General features: G+C 36.7%; 1 protein-coding gene across 2 annotated transcripts; it reads right to left on the bottom strand.

Moving 5' to 3' along the window:
* Positions 1–76: 76 nt before the first annotated feature.
* Positions 77–19,433, bottom strand: Phlpp (PH domain leucine-rich repeat protein phosphatase). Of its 2 annotated transcripts, XM_074085717.1 has the most exons (7): positions 18,863–19,433; positions 18,421–18,614; positions 13,816–14,054; positions 6,224–6,335; positions 4,897–5,010; positions 4,201–4,354; positions 77–2,712 (listed from the first exon to the last, which is right to left on the bottom strand). In XM_074085717.1, exons 1-7 carry the CDS (start codon positions 19,398–19,400, stop codon positions 350–352), a joined length of 3,714 nt encoding a protein of 1,237 aa, XP_073941818.1. In that variant the 5' UTR covers positions 19,401–19,433; the 3' UTR covers positions 77–349. The 2 variants fall into 2 exon arrangements, with proteins under 2 accessions (XP_073941818.1, XP_073941819.1); XM_074085718.1 differs by lacking the exons at positions 18,421–18,614; positions 18,863–19,433 and adding an exon at positions 15,854–16,420.
* Between the last annotated feature and the right edge of the window lie 2,439 nt (positions 19,434–21,872).

Below are 21,872 nucleotides of genomic sequence, written 5' to 3'. Positions count from 1 at the left end.
GCAAGGTATTTTGTAAATAAATTATTAGGATTCAACAATGTTACAATATGTAATATATAAAATAAAATAAAATACGTCGATATAAGTATTATTTATTAAGAATATTTTATTATAAATTAATTACCTACGACGTAAATTCAATGTTCGACAAACTATATAACATATTGTACATACAATGAGTGAATGGAGTCTTATATAAAATAGCTCACAATTTAAGATAAGTCCATAGTGATATAATAATTCGTGCAAAAAAAATCTAGTCGACAAATTAATGGTATAAATAACTATGATACATGAATTATACCTACGTAATTTACTACGGAAGTTTTATTTACAAGGTATACTTATTTCACAATTCCGTAGTGGCCACTCCCCAATATTGTTGCATCCGACCTTCGAGGTCCAGCGAGTCTTGGGATTGCGCGGCCTTTTCCTGTATCACAGCAAAATCATACTCCATGTGGTATGGCATCAATCGCTGTAAAGAACCGAAGTAAGCTGCGTTTGGTCCTCCATTTGGTAACCTCCCGGAACCGAAACGAAGATCAGGCTTTAATGCGGTGCCGAATGATCTTGCACTTCCAAAATGCTTGGACAAAAACGGTACCCCTTTTGATTGTTTTCCCGAAAGATGTAACTGAGGACTGCTGCCAGACAATCCTTTTAAGTTCCTAAGACTACTAACATTTGATTTTATTCCTTTAGAAAGATTATCTAGTTCTTTGTCGAAGAGCATTTGTGTATTCTGTTCTAACATGTACTCCCAACATTTAAAATTCTCTTCTGGATTGGTAGGTTCTTCTATTCGGTGATCGTCTTCTTTGTCTTCTTCAACGCGAACGCGTATTGCGCGAGCGACACCTCCGCGACAACTCCGTCTCTCTGAAGCCCTAGTCTGGGATGACCGCACGCTGGCGTAATGTTGATGGCTCACTGCTTCGCTAGGAGGTCGGTCGCTCTGTCCGCTTGGCGATGATCGGTCGCTGCTCGGTTTAGGTGGGGTGGTAGAATGGCAGCATGCTTCCAACCGCGAACAACAACAGTCTGGTCTACAAACTGATTTATTTGTAGTTATCGTTTGCCGCAATTCTCTCATTAGCATATCCACATCGGACTTCCCGTTGTCAAATCGTATTATAAGGACAGATATGCAATCCTCTATACCGTAGCTTTGAACCAAGTCCTGCAATCTTTTTGCGGCAAGAACGGGGTTACGTTCAGCTCTCACTTCAGATATGGCGGTATCTATGCTGATAGCATTCCAAAAGTTTCCATTTCCTAGTAATAAAAACTCGTCATCTTCTTTAATAATTGTTTGGATGACATCTGGATCTGGTACAGTATTTGGGTAGCGACTTGAATATCCTAAGCGTTTTTTATTCTCAACTCCTAAGATCAAAGGTCCATTACGTCTGCTTAAAACAGCTCTTGTGTCTCCCACATTAGCCAATCTCATGCTGTATCGTCTCGGCATCTGTCCAAAACCATTATTATCTGGTGACGTCAACGGCGATAAATGACACATAATCAAACAAGCCCCTTTTCGTTGTCCTTTTTCCTTTAGTTCTCTATGAGCAGAGAGAACGACGTATTTCATGTATTCATTTACGGTTTCTTTTATTGACTTCTCTTCTAATAGAAGACCTGGTAAGCTTGCTTGTAAGATTTTTGGAACCTCAATATCCGTTTCGCCGTCAATAACAGCAAATAATCCTTCCTTATTACAAAATGATGGCAGTCTAATTTGTGCACAACATAGCTGTAGAAATTTGTTTGGACATTCAGAAAATCCCGTACTCCACGGCGTCGAGCCGTTTAGTTCTTCGTGGTAATTATTCTTTTGCGGCCACGGCAGTGACTGCCGACCAGTAACATCGACTAAACTCAGAGGCCTTTGGCATCGGTATGCATTGAATTGAGAAGGGTCTACTTGTAACTTTTTATTACAGGATATGTCAAGGAACTTTAACTGTTTGGGGGCAAGAAGTCTTAAATCTATACTTTCAAGTTCATTATGTGCAAAGTCTAGAACTTTTACTGATGGACTACAGGCAAACATTGGCACGGAACGTAATCTGTTTGAGTGCGCTCTAACGGTTTTAATGTTATTGAGCTGTGGCAAATTGTCTGGTAGCCTAATAAAAGAATTTCCTGACAGGACAAGCTCTTCAATCTCTGGCCAAAAGTTTATGCAAGTGTCGGGAACGACTGTTAGACAATTATAAGCTAGATGCAATATTTTTAAACCTCTAAAAGCTATGATAACTTCTGAGACGTCATCAGTCAAGCAGTTTGCCGTTAAATAGAGGCGTTCGAGACAGTGTGACGACGGACCCCGCGCAGGCGGTAACCGACTTAGTCTATTGTTGGAAAGATTAAGAACACATAATCTATCACACACTGAAAAAAAGTTTTCTGGGAGCGATTGTATGCTATTATCATGCAAAAGTAGGTCTTTTAGTGGGGCTCTAAGTCTTGGCATGGATGGAATGTTTGCGATTTTATTGTGAGCCAAGTGAAGACTGCGTAAGCTTGATAGTTCACTACAGAAGAGATGATCTGGCAAAGAAGTTAATTGGTTGTTGTTTGCGTGGAGTGTCGTCAAATCGGAGCAGCCACTGAGCCATTGAGGCAATGACGTCAAATTGTTGTTTGATAAATCTATTTCTACCAAGTTAATCGGTGGTACTGTTGTCGTTAAGGTTTCTAGCCCTGAAATGAAATAAAAAAAAGTTTAGTTTTACCGAAATTCGGCACGGTAAAATTATTTGTAGGCAAAATACAAAACAGATGAGACAAAATACCGTACAGGGTTTTTAATAAAACAAATAAAAATAAACTTGTTTTAATTAGCTTAACTCGGTTCCACAGCTGGGCAACCGAGACACATTTCCGACAAGTGAAACCTATGTAAATAATATATAATGGATGACTGGTAAAGAACTATTATATTTGTAATATATAGCTTAGTTTGCGATTACTTCGATCCAGTCAACTATACGGGTCTAAATTATGTAGTTTTCGAGATAGTTTTTATTTCTTTTTTAATCCCCCTTAAGAAGTTACAAATTACTACGTTTTTTTTCTAATCTAATAGGTTCATTCATAGTCTGCCATTTTGGAACTTTTTTACTGTGCGATTTTTTTTACAACTACAAAGTTTGAAAAAAAAAACAAAAAAAACGTCGAAAACCACTCAACTTGGATCCCTAGTAAATTCACTAATAACCAAAATTATTGCCAATTAGCTCTAGTATAACCTTCTTCAAATAATTATTTGAATTGCCGGCCCACATCCCATCATTTCCTTTCTGGTCTTCCTCCGTTCCAGATAGAAATCGAAGTTATACTTTGATTTCATTTACGATGTATTATTTCCCAATTTCCACAACTGGTATTATAATGAGGTAAGGTCCCGCTACCGGTTTTTGCTAATTAAAATGCATTACTATTGCGTTATAGCACGTCTTTAATTGTCAATCATTAGAACTACATTTGAACAAACGGTGCGTGTAAATTGTAACAAAATCACTTACTAGTGTCTATATTAATTTGTATAACGCAATATTCTTAATGCACATTGGCATAACGTTATTTCGCATTACATTAATTCATGTAACATTAATTCAAATAACCGAACACCCTTAATATTGATGCGCATAATTTAAATTGGCATAACGATGGTTAAGAACCAATACCGTCTATCTTCCATCTTTTAGCATGATAGATAGGTGTTATTGATTCTTAACCATCGATAAATTAAATAAGCAGAACCTTTCTTTGCATCAGAATTAAAAATATAATTGGATTCAAAAGTTTTCTTTTCTGAGTTTTTCTGAAGAGTGGACAACTATTTTTATGTTAAAATATCTTTTATCGGGCTTTTACATTAAAATATCAATAAAAAAAACCATTAAAAATACCTAGCAAGTAACAACCTAACCAAGTCGGGTTTGCCCTGACCCATCTGTAATTCACTCACATGATAAAATTATGCGAATTAATTTTATTATAATTAAAATTACAGTTACTAATGTTATGCATATTTCAATAATATTGAATGTTATTAAGCTATTTAAGCGTTATTTTTTTATTATTATACCAGTTCAATATTGTGCAAAATTATGTTATGCCAAATCTGTTACGCGAATTGATATTATGTCAATTAATGTTATGCGAAATAAGGGGCACCCCACTTACTGTTGTGCGGGGCTCGCAATGTCCTTAAGGAGCCACCGTGGATTGCCAAATGCTGCAGCGTGTTGTGGGCTGCGTATAATTCCCTCAAGCCATGCAGCGCTGACACCACCAACACTTCGATAGAGTTATGTGACACATCCAAACATACGAGGTGCTGGAACATAGGAATTGTTGAAATTTATGGTAACTTTCGGTGATGATGAGAAAACAGTAGACCTTGGTAAACAAAAAATATTCAAATTAGGTAACAAACAAACAGCCTATGTTTCGCATTTGTAATATTAGTGGGTTGGGATCACGATACATTTAATAACTTTATAACTATTACCATAGCTATTACTAGATATTGTAATAAGCACCTATACATGTACGCAAACAGACTTATATTTTCATTCGACATACAAACACTATGTAAATGTAAATCCTCGTTCGTAAATACATAGTATAAATGTTGCAACAATTTCTGGTACCAAACACATCAAAGGAAACTCTATTTCTAGGGCCGGTAGAACGTTCAGATATTTTTGGATGCTACGCTGTGACAGATATTACTCATAATGCAGCTTACTGTAGGTACGTACCGCCACTTAAAACTAATATTTTTTGAATTTATCTTGCCTATCGTACTTTGCGTAACTACTCAACAAAGCATTTAAATGAATAGGATGAAAACTTTTGAGCTTTAACTAAACTTACTTCATAGTTACCGAGTATGATGCTCCCTTTCAGCTTGTTGTTGCGAAGGTCCACGCTGGTAAGCGGTGACCGCGGCTCCTTATCATCATCAAGACCCATGTGTTTAGCGTTTCTCTGTAAAAAACGAATAAATTGATAAATTTCCTATAGTTATCTTAGTCATTTAGCCTTAGTTAGTAAGTTATCTTGTCACTCAACAACCTTAAAATTTGGATAAAGCGTTTGCACTCGTCCTATATGTTCGCACCTGAGGAGTGGAATTGCTTATATACCTGCGCCTGTGTTCGTTCACTGAACGCTATGATCAGGTATCTAGTTTTGAAATCTAGGGTGAATAGGGACTAGGCAAGCGTATTCCATATCAAACTACATGATGCATAAAAAACCGGCCAAGAGTGTGTCGGACACGCCCAAAATAGGGTTCCGTAGCCATCACGAAAAAATTAAGTCATATTTTTCTAAGGATTTCGTATTTTATACAGAATCTTCCAAGTTTAGGTATATTTTATACCTTAGGCTGCTATATACTCGTAAACTACCAATAATTCTCAAGAAAACTTAGCCGTTATAGTTTTCCTTGAAAGTTTGATATACTTACTTACTAAACTGATTTTTTCAAATTTTTCCACCCACCGGCTTAGATTTTAGAGGGGGGGACGTTCGATTTTCATGAAAATTTGCACTTTAAAGTGGAATATTTCGCAAACATATCACTGAATCGAAAAATCGACTCAGCAAACCCCTAATGGTTTTTAAAGACTTAGGCAACGATACCCCACACTATAGGGTTGGATGAGAAAAAAAAACACCCCCACTTTACGTCTATGGTACCCTAAACAATTTTTTTCTAGATTTTTTTATAGTACCATTTTGTCGGCATAGTTTATATATTTATCCGTACAAAATTACAGCTTTCTAGCATTGATAGTCCCTGAGCAAAGCCGCGGATGGATGGACAGACAGACAAACAGACAGACATGGCGAAACTATAAGGGTTCCGTTTTTGCCATTTTGGCTCCGGAACCCTAAAAGTTAGCTGCTGGAAATTTTAACAAAATATCGGGTTTTGTTACTAATAAATATAGATACTTGAATGTTGTAGTTCCATATTATTATTAGTTACTTACTATAAGCGGGATTTTAGCATAGGGGTACGAGAATTTACGATTTGATTTTCAGGCACCTTATAAGTACTTAAAAATCAATCATTACATAACTCGAGAAAAGTTGAAATCGATTTAAGCATTATTGTACTTAAATTTATTAGATCGATTCTTTTATTTTATCCGATTGAGAATTGTTTAAATAAAAGTTCAGTAAAACTTACCCCGAAATTGGTAATAAGATTTCTTGCCGCAAAAAGGTTCCGTAAGCGTGGAAGTCGCAGGGCACACTCCACTGTCTGCAGCTCGTTGTCGCTCACTTGGAGTTCTTCTAATCTGAAATTTGAATAGAATCCTGTCATTTTATTATTATAGATAAATCCCTAAGAAGGTTTTTGTATACATAATGTAGCCACAACTTTTCACTATTACAACGTTCTGTTAGCTGAATAATGAATGTTAAGATATTTGGTTCTTTCATAATAAAATTAATAAACGTTTTGAAGATTTTACCATTTTTAGGGTTCCGTAGCCAAAATGGCAAAAACGGAACCCTTACAGTTTCGCCATGTCTGTCTGTCCGTCCGCGGCTTTGCTCAGGGACTATCAATGCTAGAAAGCTGTAATTTTGCACGAATATATATGTAAACTATGCGATAACGGTTAAGTTTTCTTGAGAATTATTAATAGTTTAAGAGTAAATAGCAGCCTAAAGTATAAAATATACCTAAACTTTGAATATTCCGTACAAAATACGAAATGCTTAGAAAAATATCACCTATTTTATTCGTAATGGCTACGGAACCCTATTTCGGGCGTGTCCGACACGCTCTTGGCCGGTTTTATGTTTTCAAAAAGTAAACAAACATATACACTTGGATAGAGATAGACACGATTTTCTTAGTATAAATCGCTACTGAATGTTTATTTTCACTGATTTATTTTTATTTACTACTAACCAAGAGGTTAACCTAACCGGTCATTTGAGAAACATTTGACAAACACTTTTTAAATGACAAGTACTTGTACCTAAATGTACAACGCTTTGTAAAGTGGACTTTATTTAAGCTGTAGTTACACCTACGAGTAAGTACTTTAAGTGGTGAGTAAGAACATAATAATATCGAGACCGAGAGTGTTAATGGGTAAGAGCACCACATAATACCGTCATCATGGAGTATTTGGCCAAAGATTTTCCCCGGACAAAAAAAAGGGAATGTTAGTCTTATTATTTTTCGAAAAAGATAATGTTCGCAGAAAATAATGTGGGACTTAAATAAGTCTTGTCAATGAACTGGTGAACGTGAACCATCAAAGAGGTTTACTCATAACTACGAGAAATAACTCGTATTATTTATTATATCAACACCTCTCAGTAAAACGGACTATCCAATGAGTAATTTATTGAATCAGGCGTTGCTTTGCGGAGGTCTATATCAATTTAACTAAAATAATTTATTTGCTCACCCGCGACCTTATGATAGCTAATTTTATGCAAAATATGCGTGTTCATGCAGTTCCTCCACCTCCACACTGTAAGAACACACACAAATCACACAAACCCATCTATCACCACCACCACACTACCTAGGTAGTATAATATCATAAGTTCGCGGGTTATTAAAGAAATTATTTTAGTTCATTTCTCTCCAATGAGCTAATTTCTACGTAAAGTTATTTCCTAACGTAACTACGGTCGGTGCAAGTCTGCCTAGTTTTGCATGTAAGTGAATGGGTTCATTGAACTCGTTTTGAAATAATTGCTGTTAAACGAAGAGCATGTGTGGGCTCTTCAACACCGGTAAAGTGCCTGTATAAGTAACAGTTTTACTAATATTATTACTAAGTGGTCTATTTTATTGCTTGTAAAAAAAGGTAATATTCTTTATTTAACATTTCAACCCTCTAAATGTTGTATTCATAATCTTTATTCTTCTATACGTATAATCTTTAAAGTATATAAAATTGTTGAATCGAACATTTAAGATATTATTCGATTCATTACAGCAAACTACGTATTTTATATGAAATAAAAAAGTGATTTTATCACCATTGATTTTTACCAAAAAAATTATTACCATTATTAAGGTGACATAAATTTAATGTGGCTTTATATTACCTTATACATACCTAACTCATTCAAGTTGTTACGAATATACATCAGACTTACTTAATAACAATGAATAAATGTAGTAGATATCTAAGTATACTAAAAGTGTATCCGTATACTCAAAGATATTATTTTTTATCTCTCCAGTTTATCTACAACTATACCTGTAGTAACTTCCGGAAGGTAGGTAAGTATAGATACACAATAATTAAAACCCTATAAAGAAGCCTCATTGGGAGAGGTACCAAAACATAACTGATTGACAAAATATGACTGTTTCTACTTATGAATATTCCAACGCAAGAAACAATGTACCTACCCTACTACTTCTGGCAAGACAAATTTACTATAAAGAATGAATAGAATCTCGAAAGGGCCAGTAAGTGAATGAGGTTGGTATCATCAGCTAGTTTTGTTTGTTTCTAGTCTCATTGCATAAGTTTTATTTAACAATAGGTTTTGTTTAGAAGTTTCACAGTTGCGCATAGAGATGGGCGGTATCGCAGTCGTATGTTAATGCTGGCCCACAAGCGCACCACCCATGACAGACGAAATTAAAAGTTTTCAGAAAGTAATATTTTAATTGCATTCCTTCTTTATTACTATACAATTCCTTCAGAGCTATAGATGTATCATTAATTACCGGATTTAGATTTAAACGAGATAAAACGGCATGCCTCATAATTAGTTAGGTATATACATACTTTTCGATGACTATTACGTACACAATTATCAAGACAATTAGATACAAGAGTCCTTCCAATGATCCACATAAAAAAAGCCGGATATAATCACTAAATTTCACGCTTTCTTTAGATAGGACAGCATTATAATCTCTGGAATTTTAGATGATAAACTTGATCTGCATTGAATTGTTTGGAATGTCACAAATAGGTACCTACTTGATAACATTCCTCATACGAGTGCACAATTTAAGTAACTCACCAGACGTCTAGCTTTACTCCAAGACACGCGCAAGAATAACAAACCGCACTAAATGCGCACGTCAATGTAACCTGGCCGATCCTTTATTGCACCACATGCAATCCATCGCTTTCGCCACCAATCAATCGTTACAATGTATTATTAACTCGATATTCATCGGCAACATCACTAATTGCATGTTTTCTTTTTCTGTTGAATTTAACGTGTTAACATTGTATAGCGCATACAGAGTGTGCGCCCAGACTGACCGCCGGGCTGCCGAGGCGCCCCACTGACCACGCGTTTAGCAAGAAGACGCAATGCCTCCACCATTACATTAGGTACCTACGTATTGTTGTTAAAGTTATCTTTTGATAAATCTATGCAATACCACTTAGCTATGGATCTTTGGAGCTCGTTACGTGGCTTTGCATTTTCCCTTTCGAAATACCATTGTACCCTTATGTTTATTGTTGGTAATTTTAGTTATCGCATTATGCTTCAGCTAGCTTAAGTAGGGTGGGTTTGTTATTATTTCAAATTTCAAGAAAATATTGTCGATTCTATGAGGGGGTTGGATTGGTTACTATTAAACCGATATCGATAGATTACAAAAAAAAACTACTAAATTCGAGAGTTTAAATTTATCGTTCCAACTGAAACGGTTATATTTCGGGACCGGTCCAGTTATTTGCGTCTTTATTTTTGATTTTGGAAATAATTGCTATCTAATTAAGAAACTAAATAGATTTCTACTCTTAATTAACAACGGAAGTAAATCATAAATCACTAAGACCAGCTGCTAGTATGCAAAGATCATGTTTTGAATCACGGAACAGTGTAATTGCACATTTACAAAATCGTATAATGTGCGGAAGACGTAAAAGGACGCCAAGGTAATGTATCCTTCCACTAACTATAATAACTCTCAAATCTTGATACAATCAAACAATTACTCTAACTCGTCTTCCACTTAAATTCAAGGGCTACCTTCGCCCTTTCAAAAACTTGAAAGAGCATTCCAGTTCTTACGGTTAATTCACATATAATTTAAATCTAAAAACCAGACACAAAATAATATAAGAACATTAAAAAATGGAACACACATGACACACAGAAACGACATATATATTTTTTGTTGTAAACATTAAATACTTAGTTATAAAGAGTTAGATGAAATTAATCTAAAATTTAAAACAGCTTCTTAACCTCAGGTTGCAACCGACATTTGTATCCTGAGCAATATTCTGAGTAATATTATTATGTCAATCTTAGCAGTTTTTTTAGGATCACGGGCTTCAAATATAACGTGTGACATGCATAAGAAAATAATTAAAATAAAAAAATCACGTTTGTTCTATGGGAGCCCCCCTTAAACATTTATTTTATTCTGTTTTCAGTATTTGTTGTTATAGCGGTCACAGTTATACATAAACTGTGAAAATCGCGGTTCATGGGATACAGCCTGGTGACAGACTCACGAACGGACGGACGGACAGCGAAGGGTTTCCGTTTTTACCCTTTGGGTACGGACTAACTTTAAAGACTATTATGTTATCCTAAAGTACGTAAGTTAATTTTATTTCAGTGTATATTAATTTTTTCAGGTAAATTGCGTCGGTCGTAGAATATGGTGGTGGCGCTTATAACTACTTAAAGAGTTTTTGATCGTTGTAGTTATTGTTAAGGGTTTTCGCTCTTCCATGATGCGGTATAAAAATATCATGAATACTTGATGTTTTGCTGACAAACAAAATAGCAGGTTTATGTTTCGCAGAAATTTTTTCCCCGAAAATCTATTGGCAGTACTTCATTTGACATATTGATCAGTTTGAATTCGTTAACGTTTCCCCGAACAACATTTCGCCTTTTAGGTAGTTGATTCGTTTATAATTAGTACTTAATTAGACGACCAGATGGCCTAGTGGTTAGAGAACCTGACTACGAAGCTTGAGGTCCCGGGTTCGATTCCCGTGTTGGGGCAGATATTTGTATGAAAAATACGTATGTTTGTTCTCAGGTTTTGGGTGTTTAATATTTATTTAAGTATGTATCTATCTATATAATTATATTTGTCCGTTGCTTAGTACCCATAACACAAGATTTGCTAAGCTTATTTTGGGACTAGTCAATTGGTGTGAATTGTCCCGTGATCTTTATTATTCATTATTATTAAATACCAGTGTCGATGCGAAAAATACTATAAAGGGAGTGTAGAAAGAGCGTGTGTGGGAGTGTGGGCTTGGGGGTCAAAATTTAGGTAAGCCGACAGGAATCGAGTTGTTACGTGGCCACGCTATCATATTTTAGCATTAGCGTTGGTAGGTAGGAAATAAGTTTAATTTTGAGATTTTATTAATGTTCAATGCCTGTATCTAATTTAATATTATTATTTTGAGTCTTAAGGCAGTGCCAAAAAATGGATTGACTAAGACTTAATAAGCACGCGGCATGTATGTTTAAGTTATGCTCATGGGCCTCGTCCCCGAGACTTCTGAGACCCTGTAACTAAAGCTCTTAGATTGGGTTACCAATACTCTTGCGCTAATCCTGGTTAGCTAAGCCAGGGTTGAAGCAAGTAAAGTGAACGTAAGGCACGCTCCGGTGCACAGATGGAGATAGCCCCGCGCCGCCCGGTGCCGTACGCAAGCACTCACTTAAAAAAATTAGCACACAACGGAAACGTCTACTAACAACATTATGACGTATTACTTTGTAGTATTTCCAATTAATACAATGATGAGGAGGAAAATAGGAGCAATTAAAAGACTGTTAATTGTAATTATATTTAATGTACACTATGTGCATATAACTCGTAAATTTAGGTAGGTAGTAACAGTTCCAAAAGGAACAAAGTAAGTGGGAAACTCTCTGTTAGTTACAGTCATTCTTGTTGATAAAAATAATAATAGCATAGCCGTTCCCTCAAATTTCTGCTTTCGGGATCTCAAATAAAATGTAGATAAAAGTTGACTTAGAGATGAGCGACTTTCGACATAGTAATAAAACGGGGCTTCACTGGACTGTTTTTAACTATTTAATATCATAAGAGTTGCCTGCGGCCTGTAGGATACTAAAACCGAAGACCGTAGAGACGTAATGTAAAACTCTTATTCAAATGCGTTGTGTATCCCAGTGGCTGAAGGCTGAGTCTTGTGAGATGCTGCCACGGTCTGCTAACCGAGCGTCACGGAATGGGATCCGTAATGTATGGGTACGTAGTATTTACCCGGTGACACGCGCCTCTAAATCAATCTGTGTTTTATTTTGTTTAAAGTAGTCTTGCTATAGTTTGCTCAGAATCGAGAGTAGAATTGATTACACTATGTTTAAAATTAGGTTGTGTTTGGGTTTTTTAATCCATTTTTATTGTGCCCAGTCTAAAAGTTACGACTGTAACAAGCGCCAATTAAATATTTTAGCCAAATTGTATACTATTTCGATAATCTAATACTGGCCGGTTTGCTGTCACTGTGTGATTTTCTTCTAAAAACGTCAAAGCGCAACTGACAAATGCAAATCCTGAGTGTAGAGTTAGAAATAAAGTGGAATTACTGACTAGCAAAACGCACGAATATTTTTAAAATAATGAAGGTATTCAAAAATAAATTCAATCAACTAACTTAAAATGAAAAATTTTTTTATATATATATATATATATGTGATTCAAAAAGTGATTTTATATATATGTGATTCAAAAAGTGTTAACAAGACATGGTTCTGTTATAATAATAGGTAGGAATAGGCTGAAATTGTTTCGTGCGATAATTATTGTACTCGGTTAATACTTAAAACCGTTTTCATACGATATACCTATTAATGAATTTTGATACTTAAATATATGATTTAGTATCGTCCGTCACCAGAACATATTTTTTGTTTAATGGTATCTTGGCCTGATGATTTTTTGAAAATGACAACTATAAATGAAAGACAGTAATTTCTTACTGCCGTTTCGTTACTAACTACAAGAACTATTGAACAGTTAATTAGCTATGTGGCAGTTAGCGAAACGGCCAAGCCACATATTTGTTTGTTTGTTTATACTCTTTATTGTACAAAAAGGAAAAACAAAAATGTTACCTACATAAAAAAAGTAAAGTGTTGAGTACAAAGGGGGACTTATCCCTACAGGGATCTCTGCCAGTTAACCTTTGTTCATATTTTGACTAAGGTGTAGAATTTATGAAGTTAGGGTTTGTAAAGATAGGGCATGTAGAGTAGAGTTAGAAGCTTAGTTCGCATGAGAACTGATAACTATTTGACAATATGAGCCATATGGCGCCTTGGCAACATTTTACTTACTTAAAAATGATTTTGAAGCGATTTCATTTAATTTTGAAGCTATTTTTTACTTATAATTTTGAAATTTGTTTTTTATTTTTATACTAATTTTCAGATCTCTGGGTTTTTAAGATATTAATCAAATCTAAAATATAAGAGCTATGCTGTGCAGTTGAAACTTTATATGCTTAAAGTCCACTTTTGAAATCATATCTCTAGAATTTTGTTTATCAGGTGTATACCAAGTAATGAAGGTTCAAAATAACGACAAATCGATTCGAGAAAAGGTAGGTAGTAGGTTGGTCGCGCTTCGCTTGGCTCTGCTTAGTGCCCCCAGGTCGAAATACAAAATGTCATTATTTTTGTTTTTGGTGTCAAGTGTCCCATGATATTTATTTATTTTATTTATTTGTGAAAAATATATCAATTTTTCTTTCGTTTTGTACTCTTTTTTGTTACGCTATCTTATGCTTTAAACTTAAATGATATGAGACTCACTGTCTAAGCTGGCATATTTCCTCTGGAAGCTCAGTGATCCGATTGTCACTGATATCGAGATGCGTGAGGGCATGCAGCGTCCACGCTTGGGGCGGCAGCGTGGCCAGCGCGTTCGAACGCAGGCGCAGCACGCGCACAGTGAACGCGCCGGTGGCGTGCTGCGCGAGCGCAGAGCCGAGCGATGCGCGCCCGCCGCCGCTGAGGTCCAGCACGTTTGGTGGCTGCGTGCTTTGAGTACCCTGGAAAAAAGGAGCATTGCTGTAGAACACAATTTAAAATAAAATGAATGAAATGACACCACGTTTTAAGTTCAAATGTCTTTCCTATACTGATCTTGGATGCTGTACCTAGAGTACGACAAAAAACAGTAAAAATTTGATAAAAAAGCAGGTTTTCAATTTTCATTTATTCAATTCAATCAAAAATGTTCACGCATTTACCTGCTGTGTGAATTTACGAAAAGAGAGGTACCTACTTTTTCAGTAGGTACCAATTTTTAAACATATTGAAATCTTTAATTTTTATTTTTTAAGAAACAAACAGTTAAATGTTAAATGTACCTATTGTACTCGGTATTTATGTCAGAAACTTTAATGAATCTACTATAGCAAATAGAAATGCAGTGGCAACAAATAGATTGAGACTCTTAGATACCTCATTGAGCGTACACAATGAGGGTTTTCACGGAGGCGAAATATCGCTAGATGGCGTTAGTATCGTGAGGTCCGTTTGACGTTTGCTTGCGATTGGCTCATTTAGTTATTAACCAATCACGAGCAAACGTCAAACGTCGTACCTCACGAAACTATCGTCATCTAGCGATTTTTCGCCTCCGTGAAAACCCTCATTGGGACGAACATTGAGGTGTTATATTTTGATTTGCTATCTATATCACGCTGGCATTTATATTTGCTAGACAATAGACACAGACAAAAACAATAAGTAGGTAGTAACATTTTTCAAAAATAATTTTTTTTAATGAAGGGTTAGGTTAAACTGTGGTTAAACGTAACATGTTTTCAGTAAAAAGCTATACTTATTTACTCTACTAGTGGATCTGTGATCTTGCAAAATGGGTGAAACAGAATATATTGTACGTTTTCAACCACCATGGCTCCGTCATTTGAAAATTTACTAACAATTTAATAAATTAAGGCCGGCAACGGACCAATAACTCTCCTTGAAAAGTTGGTACTCATGGGCAGAGGTGATTATTTCCCATCAGATAACGCGCTTGCTCGTTTACCTCCCTCCCATAATAAAATCAATAAATAATAAAAACAAAAAATATCCTATAAATTCTCTAATCTAATTACAAACTTTCACGAGAATTGGTCCGGGGTTCGGAGGACATGCTACATGTAGAAGAGAGCAGCCTCAAATTTGGATAGATATACAAAAGCATTTTTGCCAAAACTGAAACGGAGATATTTTGCTCGTTTGACATCCAGTCGAATAAAAAAAAAACAATAGACTTTTGTGTCGCCATTATGCAAATAATACGGTGCCTAAGTACATTTGTCTTGCATTGCATAGTTTCATTGTTTCGAAAAATAAAAGCTACTCTAACACCAGTTAACTTCTAAACTTTAGTATTTAGCACAATATTAAAACCTAGGTCAAAAAATATGTAAAGCCTAAAAATAAGTATAGTTTTTTTTATTTTTATATTCGGCTGGATGGCAAACGAGCAAGTAGGTCTACTGATGGTAAGAGATCACCACCGCTCATAAACATCTGCAACACCAGGGGTATTGCAGATGCGTTGCCAACCTAGAGGCCTTAGATGGGATACCTCAAGTGCCAGTAATTTCACCGGCTGTCTTACTTTCCACGCCGAAACATAACAGCGCAAGCACTGCTGCTTCACGGCAGGATAAGCGAGCAAGATGGTGGTAGCAATCTGGGCGGACCTTGCACAAGGTCTTACGACCTGTAAGTTGCAGCTTTTTATGATTAAATAGGTAATGTAAATATGATAACAATAATAATACGTCGGGGTAAAAAGCAGGACCCTATCATATGTTAATTAACCTACCGCATCGTATTTCTCCTTGAAAGTGGTAGGCTCTAGGCTGTCCAGAAAATTATCTTCAACGTTTGACTGATTGAAGACATCCAAACTATCAGGCTCTTCCTCCTCCGGCTCCATTGCACTTTGCTCCACCATCACATAACATGAGACGTTGATGATCAGATCATAGTTTATTCCCTACAGGCGTATTTGAATTAATTACATCAGATGTCATGTCAACGGCAATTGAAATGGTGACAGCGGTTACAGTCTCGGTACGTAACCGCGAGGCCGTCGAACTCCCGAGATCATTGTTATTCCCAAAGACTACAAAATCCTGTCTGCCACATCATTATTCTGATCACGATCATGTCGCCAACATAAATGGCAATAAGGTGTCCTTGATCGAATGTTGTTAAACAGCCTGGGAACTAGCGCCGACTTGGGAGTTGCAATGTGCATCGGTGTTATGAATAACAATAGATTTCAAATTAATATTTCGAATATCACTGATAACAATCACAAATTTAAAACTGAATAAAATAAGCACGAGAAGGAGTGGAGCACTGAGACGAAACGTGGCCTGGAGAAAAGTCGACTGTGACTGTTTCGAGTGACTTTTTACTTGTGCGACTGCGCACCTTGCGCCGCCCCGCGTTCGCGCGCTCTAGACATCTCAACCGTGACACCTCAGGGCGATGCACACAATTTCTAATTAACACACTTCTTATTCAAAAATATAACAGTCGCTAATTTTACTAAACACGATAATTAGCTTTATTCATTTAAGCAAAAAACCCAAGCCCTCTCATTGTGAGAGAAAGCCTGTGCCCAACAGTTGAGATATAAAGGCCGAGATGATGATGACAATTTAAGCAAACTATCCATTCAAAATCCACTCAAAGTTTGAGGTAGAGATTCCTTAAAGGGATAAGTTTGCCTTTATACGTGTCTCTCAACGTTTTTAACTTGTGTTTATTTTACCTATCAGCTCTGCATTTCAACTTAATGTATGTATTAGGTATCTAATTCCTTACACAAATGCGTTTTAGGGATTTTGAAAAAAAAAGTTAGTGTTTGAGTTTCAGCATATAGATAGAGAATACATGTAACAAGTTTTTGTTAAAAAATATTTTCACACAAGTATTTTTTCCTGTCCTGTAGAAACGATCCTGGCTGGAGCACTACAATTTTTCTACCAGATTGCAAGCTGCATTGTCACCGAACTAACTGTATGCCAAAATTCAGTTCAATTGATTACCAGGAAGTGGTCCAACAATGGTTTGCAAATTTTGAAACTATGACATTCTTACATACGAACGATGCAAGTTAAATAAAAGCTTGTAAAAATAAAACCCACTAAATGAAAGTTCCCACATACTTATAACATTAAAATTCTGTTACGAAAAGTATTTGATCTCTTCGTAATTCAAAAACTATCCAACTAACGCTAATGTAACTGTAAATATGTAGGTACTTAATGTATTGGTTAAATATACGCTCGTAACCCACTGAACCTTTACTAAAAATAGACGCATTTTTTTCTTAATTGCTATACAATTCATATCTCTGCTCAAATTTAAGCAAAAACTTGATTGATGGTTGATTAAATGTAATTAATAGTCATTGATCCACACGATTCGCTCGAAGGTTGACTGGGCTTTACAACTACCGCTTGCACCTCTAACAACTCTCGTTCTCTTCCTTCCGTAGTGGAGATTATTATCGTGAGCTTATTAACTTCTAATTACATTAACCTTAAATTTGAAATAATTTTCCATGTTTATAAATAGTAGCACGTGGTGTGCACAGACAATTTAATTATAGATGGAGGGTTTTTAACTTCATGTTTAAGTAAAATAAATTGCATTGCTTTTTCAACAAATGTCAATAGTGTGTAGTAGCACAACCCTGAATAACACAATTACACATTAAACTGTCAAAAGCGTAATAATCGGTAGATTTCTAAAATTGAATGCTGTTGCCACAATGGTTCGTTAGTTTGAGAAGTGTACCGGAATCAAACATCAATCATCTTCTATACGAGTAAGTCTGCATACTAAACTCAATGGAACTAAATATTTAAACTGCTAGATTCGCTCCAGTTGCACTTCGGGGAATTCGGAGTAATATCGACATCACGATACGCTGCACTTAGAAAAATATGGCTGCAATGCCTCGTCTCAGAATAAGAGTGCACTGTAGTTACAATGCAGGTCCAGTATTGATCGGGGTCTTCACGCACACCATTGAAGGAAACATCATGAGAATAATAATATTTCACACAAATTACGAAAAATTAAGAGGTGCGAGCATGAGTTCAAACCTGAGATCACTTGGCTACCATAGTTGTGTTTAAATAACTTTATGAATTTTATTCTGTTCATAAATTTCTCATAATGTTTATCATGTCCATGTTATTTAAATATTTTAGAAAAGGTTCACTAGGTTTTACATGAACAAAATGTTCAAATTATTATAACTGCAACGTTTAGCAAAAATGTTTCGTTTTTGTTTGAGTTTATTGGTACAGTTGTCACTTGAATCAAATGGTTGTCTGTTTACTCTATAGGTTTATTTTGATCACTTACCTCCTTTAACCAGCTAAACCACAAGTTTCTCTCCCAGACGGTGCTAAATCCGAGGAACAGGTGATTCATGCTGTTGTCGCCGGGGACGCCGTTGCCTTGACAACGAGGTTTCAAGCACAATACTAGCTTCTGGGCTTTGGGTTGGCAAAGCTCGATGCTGCCTCCGCTTAGCTCTATAATTTCCCATGCTGAGCCTGAAATAGTGTAGTTACAATTTCTGTCAGCAGTGTTTCCAGACAACTAGACATAGGGCTTACAAGAAAAGGGCTTATAGGTACTTTCATTAAATGCCGGCAACAGACCAATGAATGACTCTCCTTGAGTTGTTGATACTCATGGGCGGTGGTGATTATTTCTCACCAGATGACTCGCATGCTTGTTTATAAAAAAAGAAGACGAAGAAGGAAGACATTTCAAAAGTAAGGATGGGGGATAAACTTACCATACATATGCAATTGGGATCCTGTGATATAAGTGGGTCGCGGTTTCCATTGCGGAAAAACATGTCCTTTCAAAATATGAATGATCCCGGACCGCAAAACTCCGCCATAAGGTGACGCCGGGCCGGCGCACCATCTTAGAGAATGACGCAACTCTGGATCGACGGCTAAGCGTAATCTTCTCGCTGCGGAATTCCACCCGTAGGTTGCCAAGAATTGCTCTTGGATTCTCAATGGATATTCATCCAACTCCAATCGGCGGGATTGTTCCCCTCCAATCTGTGACCATAGCGTTAGTTCCTCGCCGAAGCCTAGTTCTTTGTTGACATCTTCGACAGTAGTATTGAGAGTGACCTTCACGAGTTTGCTGGGAGCATCGAGTGCGAAAGGTTCTAGGCCTTCGAAGACGCGTATCCAGCCGTATTCGTTTGCGGTACGAGGTTTAAAGCCCCGTGTGGATGCGAGGCGGCGGAGGGACTTACGGCGCGCGGGTGGCGATGAGGCGTGCGGGCCCTGCTCGCAGACCATAGCGCGGACCATGCGTTGACGCAAGGTGCGGAGGCCGGCAGACAATGCCCGAGTGCCCGCGCGCCGGACGGAGCGCCCGCCGTTGCATTACAATTGGGTCGGAGACGTGGTGGGGGTGGGAAACATGTTGCTCGGTCAGTCGGGAACACGGTATTTATTTATGAGCAATGCTTTGTACTCTAGTCAACAACTCATTTACATATGTGAGCAAATTTGGTTACTTAAGAAACAGTGTTTTAGTAGATTCTACCATAAAATAATTAAGCAGAAGTTTTGTTTTTTGTTTGAAGAAAATTACCAGATTTGCAAATTTATAGATTTCAATATCTCCGTTTAGTCTACCTCTGTTTAGTCTGGTTATCTATTCCAATTTTTACAGTTACTGTAGGTGGATTAAGCTAACTAATGTTAACTCACTATCTGCTGCACTGACTTACCGGATTAAACTCGGGTCCCACTTTCGACTTTGCTACGTGCGTTTCATATTTTAGGTAGCTATATTAATTTAGCGATAATTGGGCTTTGACATATAGAGTACCATATAAATATAGTTGATATGTAGGTATCTACACATAATTTAGTTCATACGTAGAGATACAAATAGATATAGATACATATAAAGTTGACAAATAATATTTAAACTGTGTATAGCAATGGGGTTGAAGTTACATGTATTTGATGGTATGTCAGTGTAAATACCTGCATATTAATGAACTCGGCTGTGTTGTACAGTCAACAAGCGTGTCGCAGTTTCACCGCGGAACAATTTTTTTACTGTAAAAATTATCAACTGATAATTCCCTATCTTTCGGGAATATTTAGAAATCGCTTCTTCATACAACTTCATGACCCTCAATTCTTAACTGCCTTCAATGAAAATTTCTGTCGAATTTAAAGTATTAGATTCAATAGATTAGGCCGTGCGTTGTCTGTGTCAGTTAGTACAACAAATGTTCCTGTTTTGGAAGCGAAGCGTTGGCAAGCCTCCCTGTAGACGGAGTGACGACATCGTGAGAGTTGCGGGAGACCGGTGGATGCAAGTCGCGAGTTGTCGCTCATTCTGACGTTCTAAATTAAAAATCATAATAATATACTGAGATAGAGTTTCACTTTGATTGGAAAATATTAATCTCTTTTATGGTAATTCATCATCATCATCATCAGCCGGAAGACGTCCACTGCTGGAAAAAGGCCTCCCCCTTAGAACGCCACAATGAACGACAACTCGCCACTTGCAATTGGGAATTGGGAATTTTCAAAAGCCCTTCTTAGTGCACCACGTTAACTATTAAGGAATATGTCTGCCTCAAACACCTAACACCGTGATTAAGGCTGTATCTTGTCTGTCAGACAGTCATCCTACACTTATATATGTATAGACAATGATTAAGTGAATATCATCATCATCATCCCAGCCTATATACGTCCCACTGCTGGGCACAGGCCTCCTCTCAGAACAAGAGGGCTTGAGTGAATATATAAGTTGCGAAAGTGAAGCTGAAGCGATTCGATAATGTGCAGCGAGGCTAAGGGCAAGGAGCATGCGCGGGCGCCGTTGCGAGAGCCGTTCCGCCCCGGCGGGCACCCCACCTGCTGACTCACCTGCCAACCAGCGTGTGATGAACCCTGCCCGTAACACACACATATAGGAACATTGTGATGTAAAAGGGAAAACAATAAAAAAATACCTTTCCCACAAACTGATAAACAGACATAGGAATCCACGGGGCAAAGTAATCTCCTATATCGATAAGCTCAATTATATATGCTTGTTCCATATACTAGTGATCACTCCAAGTTTTGTTTGTAAAAATATGTTTTTATTAAAAGTGTAAAAATTGAACAAAATAATAAAGTAATTCTCTTCTTTTTTAAAACGATTTTTGATACTCTTCATAATTGTTTTTCTTAGTTACTGTCCCATCTACTGTTGTTTAAATAAACGATCAGAATTTGTTCCAAATTTTCGGGCGTTAAACGTCTCCGTCTTCACTAATGAATCCATTTCAGGTGACTGAATGACAAATAAATAAATAAATCATTTAAAATATGCTTTGTGTGAACTTCATACTCGTCATGAAAACAATACTCAAAAAAATACACACAATACTGGGGGTGATTACTAGTATATGGGACAAGCATCGATAATTGAGATTATCGATATAGGTACTCACTACCTGTCATAAAATTTTCCCCAGTGGATTCCTATGTCTGCTGATAAAGTTTTCCACCCCTGAACACTAACCGATTTTTGACCAATTTTAGGTTTATTTGGTGTCACTCTAAACCACAGAATTATCGTGTTTATTTACAACCGATTGAGTTGGGAAAATAAATGCTTGTCAATACATGGCTTTTTAGCCACATGCGCGGGCGGTTTTTGTTTGCGTGAAATTTCTTTAACTCTTATTATTAGACCTGTGGTCTAGTCTTATTTATTTTAATCATGAATAGATCACGTTTTCAGAGTGTTGTTGAAAAGGA

Source organism: Choristoneura fumiferana, chromosome 3 (genome assembly GCF_025370935.1).
Source record: "Choristoneura fumiferana chromosome 3, NRCan_CFum_1, whole genome shotgun sequence".
Taxonomy (NCBI): Eukaryota; Metazoa; Arthropoda; class Insecta; order Lepidoptera; family Tortricidae; genus Choristoneura; species Choristoneura fumiferana.
This window is presented reverse-complemented; position numbering and strand designations above follow the sequence as displayed.

Coding starts and splice junctions, on each gene's coding strand:
- Phlpp (XM_074085717.1), bottom strand. CDS start 19,400: ATGGTCCGCGCTATGGTCTGCGAGCAGGGCCCGCACGCCTCATCGCCA. Junction 18,615..18,862: donor ATCCCAATTGCATATGTATG/GTAAGTTTATCC, acceptor ACACTATTTCAG/GCTCAGCATGGGAAATTATA. Junction 2,713..4,200: donor ATTGCGAGCCCCGCACAACA/GTAAGTGGGGTG, acceptor ATTTCATTTCAG/GGCTAGAAACCTTAACGACA.